General features: G+C 38.0%; 2 protein-coding genes across 3 annotated transcripts in view; one reads left to right on the forward strand and one right to left on the reverse strand.

The window, feature by feature from the left end:
• Positions 1 to 3,680, reverse strand: part of zbtb2b (zinc finger and BTB domain containing 2b) — a 7,824-nt gene extending 4,144 nt beyond the window's left edge. For both annotated transcript variants that reach the window (XR_001310480.1, XM_014011596.1), the window contains exon 1: positions 3,164 to 3,680. The gene's annotated coding sequence lies outside the window, so the exon portion shown is untranslated. The remainder of the gene's footprint in view (positions 1 to 3,163) is intronic.
• Positions 3,681 to 6,244: 2,564 nt separating this feature from the next.
• armt1 (acidic residue methyltransferase 1) lies at positions 6,245 to 10,100 on the forward strand. The gene is made up of 5 exons (XM_014011603.1): positions 6,245 to 6,449; positions 6,754 to 6,859; positions 6,979 to 7,220; positions 8,325 to 8,490; positions 9,128 to 10,100. The coding sequence occupies exons 1-5, from the start codon at positions 6,391 to 6,393 to the stop codon at positions 9,908 to 9,910; spliced, it is 1,356 nt and encodes a 451-aa protein (XP_013867057.1). The 5' UTR covers positions 6,245 to 6,390; the 3' UTR covers positions 9,911 to 10,100.
• The last annotated feature ends 1,933 nt before the right edge of the window (positions 10,101 to 12,033 follow it).

The following is a 12,033-nucleotide window of genomic DNA, read 5'->3' on the forward strand; positions in this document are numbered from 1 at the left end:
ACACACACACACACACACACACACACACACACACACACACACACACACACACACACACAGAGGATGATAACAGGTATTGGACAGCTTTCATTCTCTCACAGATCAGAATCCTGTAGCTCTGTTTGACCCAACAAAACCTTATTAGACGTCTTTTATCAGAGGTCAGAGGGCAAACATGCAGCCACTGGGAGCATGAAGTCAGCACAGAGAGAAAAACGCTGATTATGTCACACATAACATGGTTTTAAATGTATTTTTTATACACCTGGCTAAAATAAATGCAGCGGATCTTCCTGATATCATGAAATATTCCGATAGTCGAGATAACCCCTGGAAAATCTGTACGAGTCCTATTTTTTGTATTCGAATGAAGTTTTCTCAACACTGTTTATAGGGATTTTAGTGGAAAAAAAATTTAAAAACCTTTTTGCTTAAAATCATCATTAGTATTTGTTTTATACAGGAAGTGTATACTTTTATTTTTTTATTATTTGCATTTTCATATGTATTTTTTTATTGTTATTGGGACAAAATAAGCCAGTTACATAAGGCAAAATTACGGAATTATTWTTCAGAAAAATGTCACCGATACACATTTAATTGCATAAAACCAAATTATACTTGAATGACGTAAATACAAATGCATTTGCAAAGAGGTGTGCTGAGGACGATGGCTGAGTTTATCCTATCAATATTCATTGTGTGTAAATATGATGCTATTATTTTAGCTGTAMAATAAAAAGTTTGTTTTTATAAATCTAGAAATTGCCATGAACATATTATCAAACTATTTAATGGCACATTCAGCCTAACCATTGAAAACACTCCCGTCTTCTGACGTGACAAAGAGTGACATTTATCAGAGACTTCAGCTGTGGAAACGATGACTTTATGAGGAATAAAAGAATAACAGATAAATTGACAGTATATACAGGTGAATTAATGGCAATTTTAATGGCTTTAGAATGGATTGAGGAAATGAGAGGTTTTAATTTGTTCAGATTCAAGTAACGCATTAATTAGTATTCAAGAGGTAAATTCAGAATCAAGGCGAGATTATACTGGATATAATTCTAATTCACTCAATTTTCAGGATTAAAAACCATGGTTCTCATGTTAAACTAGTTTGGATTCCTGCCCACATTGGTGTGATAGGAAACGAGTTGGTTTATAGCTTTGCTGAGTGCGGCAAAAAAAGAATATTGTTGATTTAAATATTAAAATAAGTAAAAATGAGATAAAATATTATAAAAGAGGGTTAGGTTACGGMAAGAGCAGTGGAACAGAGGAGACAAGGTGAGGTTTTATTATAGTATCCAAAAAAAGTTGGGGAATTAAGGAAATGTAATAAGAATAAAAAATAAGATATTATATCTAAAATAAGATTTGGACATACAGGATTAAATAGTACTCTTAAAATACTTAACATAAAACAGGTCGTTGCAATTATTTTGGAAAGTTAGAAACAGTACAACATATTTTCTTAGAATGTAATAAATATGTACGGGAAAGAAATGTGTTAATTAGAGTTAAGTAGAAATAAAAATAAGTTGGATATTAGAGAATTGTTTCAGAGCTCGTCAGGGGATATAGTTTTCAGTAGTATTTTTTAATTTTCTAAGAAAAACGGGTGTTGTGGGGAGATTATAAGCGTTTGATCCATACTCAAATCTGGAAGGTGGCGGTAACGCACCTACAAGTTGTTTGCCAACCGCCATAAAAAAAAAGGAAGAAGAAAACGGTGACTTGACCTGATTAAACACCTGTGGAATCGGCTTGGGCATGAGTGACCAACGCCACAAACAATATGTATGGACCAACATGAAGAGGAGGAGCCAGGCTGTAGTGGCTGCRTATGGTTCTTCCACATCAAAAAGAAAAAAACTGTATAGGTCTTCTGAACGGGTTCTTCTCTAATGAAACGTTTCGTCTCTCCTCCAAGAGACTTCTTCAGTCTGAGAGTTTCAGGCAAAATTCAGGCATTTTAAGCCCTGCCTCCATGTGACTGATACTCACATCACATGGCTATCGTTGACACCTAATTAACAGTCTGTTCTCATTCTTGATAGAGARGAACGTTGGTTTGAGAGAGGAGTAAAAGAAGCCATTTTTGTGAAGAAAGACCGTCCATCATTAAACAGAGGTGGAGGCCTCCGTTTTCAGCTGTCCCCCTCCTACAGTGCTGCTATTGCCAGTATCACTCCACCCCCCCTGTTAACAATAAGTGTCAATTAGGTGTCAACGATAGCCATGTGATGCATCAGTCACATGGAGGCAGGGCTTAAAAGCCTGAATTTAGCCTGAAACTCTCAGACTGAAGAAGTCTCTTGGAGGAGAGACGAAACGTTTCGTTAGAGATGAACTCGTCCAGAAGACCTATACAATTTTTTTCTTTTCGATTTTTTTGCCTGGATTACTGAGATGCATCAGGACGTTCTTCCACATGCTACTGGTGCCAAAATGCTCATATATCTTGTACCTTCATTCCGGCATTGTCCAAAGTGATTAGACAAGTTTTTTTTTCCCCCTGGTTTTAATCAACAAAAGCATTTTCCTTTCAAATACGGAATAATTTAAAAAGGGAAACAAACAGGCTTTTCTTAAATATATACAGTATACATAAGATTATTGCCCCTTTTGTTACAACAAAAACATATTCAACCAAACACAAACGTCCATTCTTTTTTTGTGTGCTTTTTTAGCTCCTTGCTAGGAACAACAACAGCGAMCAGCACCGCCCCTGCTGTGATGTAGACACGTGGAACAAGTCGCTTCCGCACTCAGACGTTCCGTTCACTTTTATTCTGAAAATACTCCGACGAGCCGCCCGCACGCGAGGGAAACGAGTGGGCAGGACGTGTCCGGACCGCGGCACCGAGCCAGAAACATGAACCGTGGAGGGTTGTAGAGGGAGCGGATTAAAAAAAAAAAACGAGCCCGGGTTCCTGCCTTCGCCTCGGGTCTCGGTTAGCGCGAGGAGAAACGGACATGCGAACAGGCGCGCGCGCACACACACACACACACACACACACAGCGCGAGACGCAAGGGGGATGGGGTTGGTCACGAACGAGCGTTTCTTTTTAGCAACGGAGCGTTACGAGCAGTGTGAGAAAACGAACGTACCTGCACGTTTGTTTGTTTGTTTGTTTTGGTGAAATTTACCGGAGTTCGTTTCGTTGATCCGTGTCTCCGTTCGGGTTTTGTTTCGTTACCGGAGGCTCCGTCCGTCCGTGCGCTCCGCTCTGCTGTGGCAGCGTCAACTGTGTTCCTTGTTAAAGGCAGCATTCGTCGTCGGCGGCGGAGAGGAGAGGGGTCGTCCGTCGGTGTTTTCCGGTTAGGGGTTTTACGTTACGATCACATGACTGAGTGAAAAAGCAGCCGTTGGAAAGGAAAAAAAAAAGAAGCCGTTGAGGAAGGGGCGGTTGCGTTGTTAACGTTAATTCCCCGCACTGTGTAACCGCAACCTGTTTTTTTGTTTGTTTGTTTGTTTGTTTTATTTTGTTTAAGCTTCCGTTTGCTCGTTAATCTTTGTGTCTCTCTTCCGTTACCGACACGTGAAACGTTAATATTATTTGTTCCTGTTATTAAATGTTTTCAGCTTATTTTAGACAACATATTTTGTTGTATTTGGCTTTTACATTTTAATCTAAATAACCCCCCCCCCCCAATACATTTTCCTAAATTTAGTCCCATCCTCGTTTAAGACATGTCCCAAAAAAAGTAAAAAAATAAAATCTGCTCAATATTTTTTCTCAAGTTTTATACTTCTAACGTGATTTCTCAGATTAAATGTTTAACTTGAGTTTCAGAAGCTTTGTTTATATTTAGTGCGTACCCTTATTTTGGGAACACTGCTGAAGCAAACAATATAGTTGAAGAGAATTGTTTTCTGAATACACTTTGAGTATTAATTAATTTGTTTTATACACGATGTACTCATAAAAACAAAATAGAGGCATATCTTCATTTAAACACAACAAATAAATCACAAGAACAATGATCAAACAACAGAATACACAACAAACATCCTCTTAAAAATGACTTGTGATATTTCTGTTCAAAGATTTTTAATTTAAACAAATTTTAAAAAAATATGTTAACCGCATTTTGTTATTGTGGGATTAAAAGCTTATCCCAACCACATGAATCTGAGATTATTATCATGAGAAAGTAATTTTTTTTTTGTTTGCGTGCATGTCCCCTGATAATATATTGGACTATTTGAATATAAATCTTTTATTGTGGGGGATAAAAAGATTGGCTAAAACACAGACACAGGCCAAACGCTGCTTTTTTTGTAAGACGCCACAAACCAAAAATGTTGGAAAACAGTTATTTAATCCCTACAGTGGGTTGGATTAAGGTTGGTTGGTTTAATCTACAACATATAAGTGATTATAATTCAAAACTATCAAATCAATTCACTCAATAAACATCATATATATGTTTTGAATGCTTTACATTAATGTACACAAAAGGTGCTGATCCCGATGTGACGCTTAGATGTTAAATAACTGGTTAATTGTTGAACATTATTTGCTTTTAATGTCATTTAAATTTCTATTTTTGTTGATTTTTGGAGGTTTTTGTGCAAAATAACCTTTTTTTTAAAAATATATAATGTAATAATTTTGACATTTTGCGACCATGACTCTTTGTAAAAATCCACAACTGTTTTTTTCTGTTCTTGCAAGATGTCTGGTGTGGTGCACATTGAACAGTATTAATAAGAGACTTTTATATTTAATGCTGTAAAGCCTGTGTGTTGCTTATTTCCCTTAATTCAAATGTTAAACAGTATTTTACTGGAAGGAAAAAGTTTCAAACTGAATTTTAACTAAACCACAGGTCTATTTTGGGGCACAGGAAGTAGGAGGAGGAGGACCTTACATTTGTACTTTGGAGTCGTGTCATCATCATCAGAAGTTGCTAAAGTGTAAATATCTTTTTTTTTTTGTTTTTGTTGTTGTTATTTCGATCCAGACAAAGTAATTAAGGAAGGAGACACGACTTCATCAGTGTCATCAGTGMCATAAATGAAGTCATGAGCCTTTAAGGGGGACAAATGTTTTTCTGCCCCTAAAAGGAAATAAAGGACAACAAAAGCAACAAAAGTTTATTGAATAAAGCAGATAAACTGTTATCACTGGCTCACGTTAGTGTTTTGTCATGAAGATCGATACCTTATAATCAGTATATGAAGCCCTCTCTGTTTTTGTTTTTATTTATTTTTAATCAGAACAGCTTTTCCAGAGACTGGACCTTCACATGACTAAATTAATTCACCATGAAGCAATGAATGTTAGAAGCAAATCTGCAACAAACTGCTTCAATTTGTGCCCTGAGGCGACTTTTAAACAAACAACATAATCAGTCACTGCTTTTAAAGGTAGCTGCAGCCCTGCCTCCCCCCACTCTGTCCTTGGTCTGCCTTTTTTTTTTTTTTAAACCGGAGTGGTGAGTCACTCCTCTCTCGGTTTAGAAAAACAAATCCGGCCAAGGCTGGAGGCCCGGGTGTGTGTGGGGGAGGGATGGGAGGCCCCGCGGTGGATGAACACCGGAGGTGGACGCAGCTGGACTCCCGCTTTCAGGGACCCCCGCATCCTGACAACAGCCCGCCTTGTTCCCATAGTGATCTGTGGGGGAGGAGAGAGAGAGATGGGGGGAAAATGTGCATAAAGCCTTTTCAACGTGTTTCGTGCACAGCTGAACCTGTTATTATAAATACTAGGAAAACAAACTAATTAAAACCTATTTGCTTTTTAAACACAAAATAAAAATCAGGCTAAAATCAAAACCAGTTTTAACTCAACAGGCAGAAGCTGTCTGCGTTATACGCGCATATTAGGCTATTAATATTTAATAGGGGGTCTTTATAGAACCCACTGGAGTATTGTGTATTAATTTCCCAGAAACTCGATCCCATCCCTGTTTCCCGCCAAACGTTGCCCGGGGCAACACGGGATGCTGAGCTGGATGACATGCGCAGTGCGGCACAAAGCATACAACATACGAAACGGATAAACTCCGACACCTGTTATAACAGAGTAATTAATATATTCTTTCTTCCAAATAAGCAATTCTCAATGTATTAACTTTATTTAAAAAAAAATCTTTCTTTATGGAAAACTCTTTGCAGACTCTGCAGTTCATATTTTAACCACTAGATGGTGGCATTGTATCTAAAAAATGAAAGAAAACAGGAAATGAACATAAACATGAAATATAGGTTTCTAGGAACTCATTATAGCTTGAGGTGAGTCGCTTTTCACGTCTCATTCTATAAATAAACATCGCTTAGTCAAATTACAAACATTAGCTATCTAAAGTTTGTTTTTTGTTAATGGTTTGTCAATAAAGATCGAGTTTGAAACGCTTCTGAAACAAAGATGGCGGTGGATCAGGCTGACCGCGGAGTTCCTCCCTCACTCTCTGCTAAAGTGACAGGGTATGTTGACAACCGGTGTAACCAGTCTGTCATAGTTTTTTGTAAAGTGGAAAACGGCAGTGTTGCATCAAAACAGCTAAATGAGGCTGTTTATTTATATTTTGCTAGCGTTAGCTTGTAGCGGCTAACTCACGTGACAGTTAGCTTGAGTATCGTGCTTATGTAAATAAACCAAATCAAATACTATTGTAATAAGTTATGTAATTAAAAAACGTAAACTGCAGCCTTACGTTTTAGTGTATAAATCTGCTGTAGTCAGGAAGTCACCTAATTGAGGTTATTAATTATTGTTTTGTTTTTGCAGGTCTTTTGCCTATTTAACTGTAAAAGACAGATTACCCACGATTTTAACCAGAGTTATAGACACAATACATCGTAACAAAAACAAGTTTTTTGAAGAGTATGGAGAGGTAAGAACTGTTTCCTAATTGAAGCTGTATTTATGGGACATGTGCAGTCATATTTCAGTGTACCKTTCATTTAGGTCTTGATGTTGTTTTTGTCTGTTTGTGTTTTGAATTTTCTCTAGGAGGGAATCAGTGCTGAGAAGCAAGCAATATCTCTGCTGTCTAAGCTGAGAAATGAGCTACAAACGGATAAGCCGCTCCTGTTAATAACAGACGGCTTACAGGACACAGAATCCTGGAACCAGTACATGGAGAGACAGCAGAGACTGTTGGGGGACCAGGATGCTGTCAGCTGGTTTAAGTCCCCATGGCTTTATGTAGAGTGCTACATGTACCGCAGGATACAAGAAGCCCTTATACTCAAGTGAGAGTTCATTTTATAGCATTGGAACTATTACACTTACATTAAAACAAAACAAAACAAAACAAAACAAAAAAAAACTGATTCTCAGCATCACTAGGGCTACGTTCACACTGCAGGCAAATCCGACCCAAATCCGATTTTTTTGACCCATCTGACTCATATCTGATTTTTTTATGACAGTCTGAACGAGACAAATCCGATTTTTTCAAATCTGACCCAGGCTGTTTCAGTATGTGGTTTTAAATCGGATACATATCTGATGTTTTCAAAGTGACTGCAGTGTGAACGATCATGTCACATTCATCTGACTTTTTCATCTGGAGGAGGGGCTGAAGGATCGATAAGACACTAACCTCAAGTCTCGCTGTTTAAATCTGCAGCTCCGTGTGTTTACAGCTCCAAAACACAAGTCCAGTTGCTTCATCTTTTTACTTTTCATTTTCCACGTAGATAGTTTGATAATAACCATGTCCAGCCTGGGTCGCGGAGAGTATCGATCCTAAAGTTAGCTACTCGGTCGATACTTTTTTCCAGCTCGTAGTTTTGTTCAAAAAAAAAAAAAAGCTTCACTGGAGCATCCCGGTCAGAGGCAGGTTCAGATTTAAACACTGAACTAAAGAAGCAGGTCAGATAATTATTTAATCGGCTCYGATTAAACAACAACTTCCGATTCGATGCGCAAAATGTAGCATCCATGCTAGCTCTGTAAACAAACAAGCCGGCTGATGAGATGTCACGTCTTTTACTGCGCATGCGTGTCACATCAGTGCTGTGTAGCGTTCACACAGGGGTCTGATGCAGGTCACATTTRAAATGTAATGTGAACGTTCACACAAAAAGATCGGATTTTTTCAAAAAATCTGAACTGAGCATTAAGACCTGCAGTGTGAACGTAGCCTAGTTTACAGAAGACGATTAGGCCCACTGAAAAAAACAAAACAAGAATTCTGACTTTTTTCTCAGAATTTTGTCAAAATTCTGAGAAAAAAGTCAGAATTTTTATTTTTCCAGTGGCCCTAATCCTCTTATGTAACCAGTAGCTTTTTAAATGTACTGATCTTGTTGTTTTCCCTGTAATAGTTTTATTTCTTCTTTCTTTTTCAGTCCTCCCATCAGCAACTTTGATGTGTATAAAGAAGGAAARACTCAAAGCTTTTTTGAGTCTCAGCAGGCTGTAATGGCCTTATGCACTTATTTGTCAGACTTCCATAAGAACACAGAAAAACTGTCCAAGAATCAGCTGTTTGASTTTTTCAACAAACTTCTCCAGGTCAGTAAATTTTATGTTTTTCAGAGTATAGTACAAGTTAAGGATGGATATCATTCAAATAAAAACATATTTATGTTTTTAGACCAAATTTGTGGATGTTATTTATATTGTGTTAGATAATATGATTTGATTATTATTACAGTAATGGGATATAAAATCCTTTAGGGGTGTTTTGACAGTTTTTTCAGATCAAGTGCAAGTAATAATACCTCAGTTTGGRTATTTGCTGATACAGAGCACAGATACATTGTAAGTAATTAATTAGTACTTAACTATTCCACAATGACACTTTTCTCTTATTGCCAACACAGAACATCTGTGTTTATCTTAAAATATCTCCAAACTACAGAAAATCTTTAATTTTTGCTTTTGGTTACTTACAAAAGGGGTGAATAAATGATGCCACCGTGCATAAAAATGTATTTGTCTGAAGTATCGGTGATTTTATGACTAAAAGTATGTGTATTTAAGGCTGGTACTGGTCCTGATGTTGATACTATTGAGACACCAGAATAATATATGTTTTCCTATCATCTTGTGCCATAATTTAGTTGTTTCCCTTCGACTTGTTTTATAATGCAACACAATTTCTAGACTATTTGAAATAAATTAGTTTTTTGTATTTGACTCTTTCTAGATTTCTCTTTGGGGGAACAAGTGTGATCTTTCTATCTCTGCTGGTCAAGAAAACTCCCAGAAGACAAGTCCAATAGATTCTCTAAACAGCCTTCAGCCTTTTATCTTAGTGGATGACTCCAACATGGTTTGGTCAGCTCTTCATTCATCCCACAGGCTGGACGTGTCTGGTAAAAACGCTGCAGAGAGAGTGGACATTGTGCTAGACAATGCTGGCTTTGAGCTGGTCACCGACTTGGTTTTAGCAGATTTCCTGGTTTCTTCTGGCCTCGTGCGGCAGGTCCATTTCCACGGCAAGTGCTTCCCGTGGTTCGTCTCTGACGTCACAGCTAACGACTTTCAGTGGACCATCCGGCAGACAATGGCAGCCAATCACAGGTGGATGTCCAAGAGTGGCGTCCAGTGGCAGAAATACCTGAAAGAGGGTGTTTGGCGCTATCGTGATCATCCTTTTTGGACGCAGCCTCACGAGTTCTGCGACATGGCGGCCGATGCTCCCGACTTGTACGCGACCCTGCGAGAGGCCGACCTGGTGTTTTTTAAAGGCGATCTCAACTACAGGAAGCTGACCGGAGACAGAGACTGGGATCACACCGTGGATTTCAGCGCAGCACTCAGAGGTTTTGGGCCCGCACCGCTGTGTAGCCTGAGAACCCTGAAGGCTAACGTTCAGGTGGGTCTGCAGCCGGGCCAAGGGGAGAAGCTCACATCCCAGGACCCAAACTGGATGACCAGCGGGAAGTACGCCGTCATCCAGTTCAGCAGCCCAAAGTCAGAACAGTGAAGCTGGCCTCAGGAAAAACACTGGAAAGTTTCTTACAGTTAATTGCCAAATGTAGGTGGTGCCATTAATCCATAACAAACTGAAGTGATGAAGGGTTGTTGATCTTTTATAGTCTTTAAGCACTTTGAGTTTGACAACGAAATGCACTGCAACCATACAGTTTTCTTTTAAATTTTCATTTAAATTTCAGTTTACAGTTGTATGTTTATTCTCAAAGGTAACACATTTAAGGTTTATTGAAGATGTGTTGAAGTCATAATGTTTACAGATTTAAGTATATGCTCACACTGGGGTGTAATTAAAGAGATCCATTAGTTGTAGCATTAGACTTTATTTAATAAACATATATTTAACTGTAAAATAAAGGCTAAAAATACTGTAGGATGTTTAGTTTTTATCATTTTAACTAAAAGTTTAGAAACATATTACAAGGACGGGGATATTTTATTTACACACACTGGGGTGTAATTAAAGAGATCCATTAGTTGTATCATTAGACTTTATTTAATAAACATATATTTAACTGTAAAATAAAGGCTAAAAATACTGTAGGATGTTCAGTTTTTACATTTTTAAACTAAAAGTTTTAAAATATATTACATGGATGGGGCCATTTTATTTACACACAAAGCATTCTGGGTAAATGATGACGTGGATAGGTCATCGGTGTGAGGCTGCTAGCGAGCTATATCCACTCTGAAGGTTAATCTTGGACAATATCTGACAATTGGCTCTCTTAAATGAAACCAGAGAGCGTTGACAGGTAGAAATGACTCAGCCTGGAACTGAAAATATGGATGGAGGACAACAGTTTTGCTTGTTTGTCGTGCTAGAGCTGAGCTAATACATATAAGGCAATAAAGTGTCTGTGCTAACGCGAATGCTAACAGGCTAAGCTAATGTTCTTCCATGAAGCAGCTCTGTTCTCCATTTATATTTTCAGTTCCAGGCTGAGTCATTTCTACCTTCTCCTCTCTGTCAACGCWCTCTGGTTTCATTTAAAAGAGTCGATCATCAGATATTGTCCAAGATTAACCTTCAGGGTGGATATAGCTCGCTCACACCGATGACCTATTCACGACATTACGGAGCCCGCAAGGGGACATGAGGGAATTTTTTTTTCTTTTGCGTTCCCACGCAGTAGTATTACGTTACCTTGCAAAAGTCGTTTATCACTGTTGTGCCTGTCGGTTTATTAACAAACTCACATGTTTACCATTAGCGAGTTAGCCTACTGTTTCAATTCATCTTCAGAATCAATGAATATATCACACAGCCATGCATGGAAGTATGTCATATGCCCATATTTTAACACAGTGCAGCCACGCAACATCARTGTCAATGTCACGAACTTGTGGCGGCACATCCTGCTTTGGTAACCAGATATTTCAAAATAAAAGTTATTTAATTCTGTTCATATCCAAAACCATCTTTTGCGTGCGTACGCAAAACAATTTTGCGAGGTAACACAAAAGTATTACAAGGTAACGCAAAGATATCGCTTGGGAATGCAAAAGAAACAAAAATCCCCTCCCCTGTCCCCTCGCGGGTTCCGATGTCATTCAGTCCGTGTTAAAATATATTATTAAAAATTTACAAAACTAAACAACCTACAGTATTTTTACAGTCTTTATTTTACAGTTAAAATTTATGTTTATCAAATAAAGTCTCATATTACAACTAATCAGGGATCCCTTTAAAGAAGATTCTGTAAACAGCAGCAACACTTGAGCATGCAYTGAGAACAATAACGATGGTTGTAATTTAAATAACCTCTGTTAAACGTTTGCACTGTCACCTGGTTCCTCTGTGAAGGAGATGGTACATTGCTGTCAGGGTTATAACAATAACATCGACAGCATGTGCTTTCTTTTGTAAAAAAAAAAGAAATACAATTCAGACCTCTAACAGTTGAGATAAAAGTGGAGACTTTTGTGTTATGTCATCTATAGCAACACTGTCACTTTCAAGACTTCAGTGGTAATTATGTCTATGGGTTCTTGGACTTTCTGGAACAAATATGTTGATTTAAAAACTAAATAAATGTCTGCGACAAATTTGCTTCTCATTGCCTTGCTTTTCAGAGATTGAAGTTGATAATAGTGACTTTTGATGTTTTTTGT

Source organism: Austrofundulus limnaeus, unplaced genomic scaffold (assembly GCF_001266775.1).
Source record: "Austrofundulus limnaeus strain Quisiro unplaced genomic scaffold, Austrofundulus_limnaeus-1.0 Scaffold82, whole genome shotgun sequence".
NCBI lineage: Eukaryota > Metazoa > Chordata > Actinopteri > Cyprinodontiformes > Rivulidae > Austrofundulus > Austrofundulus limnaeus.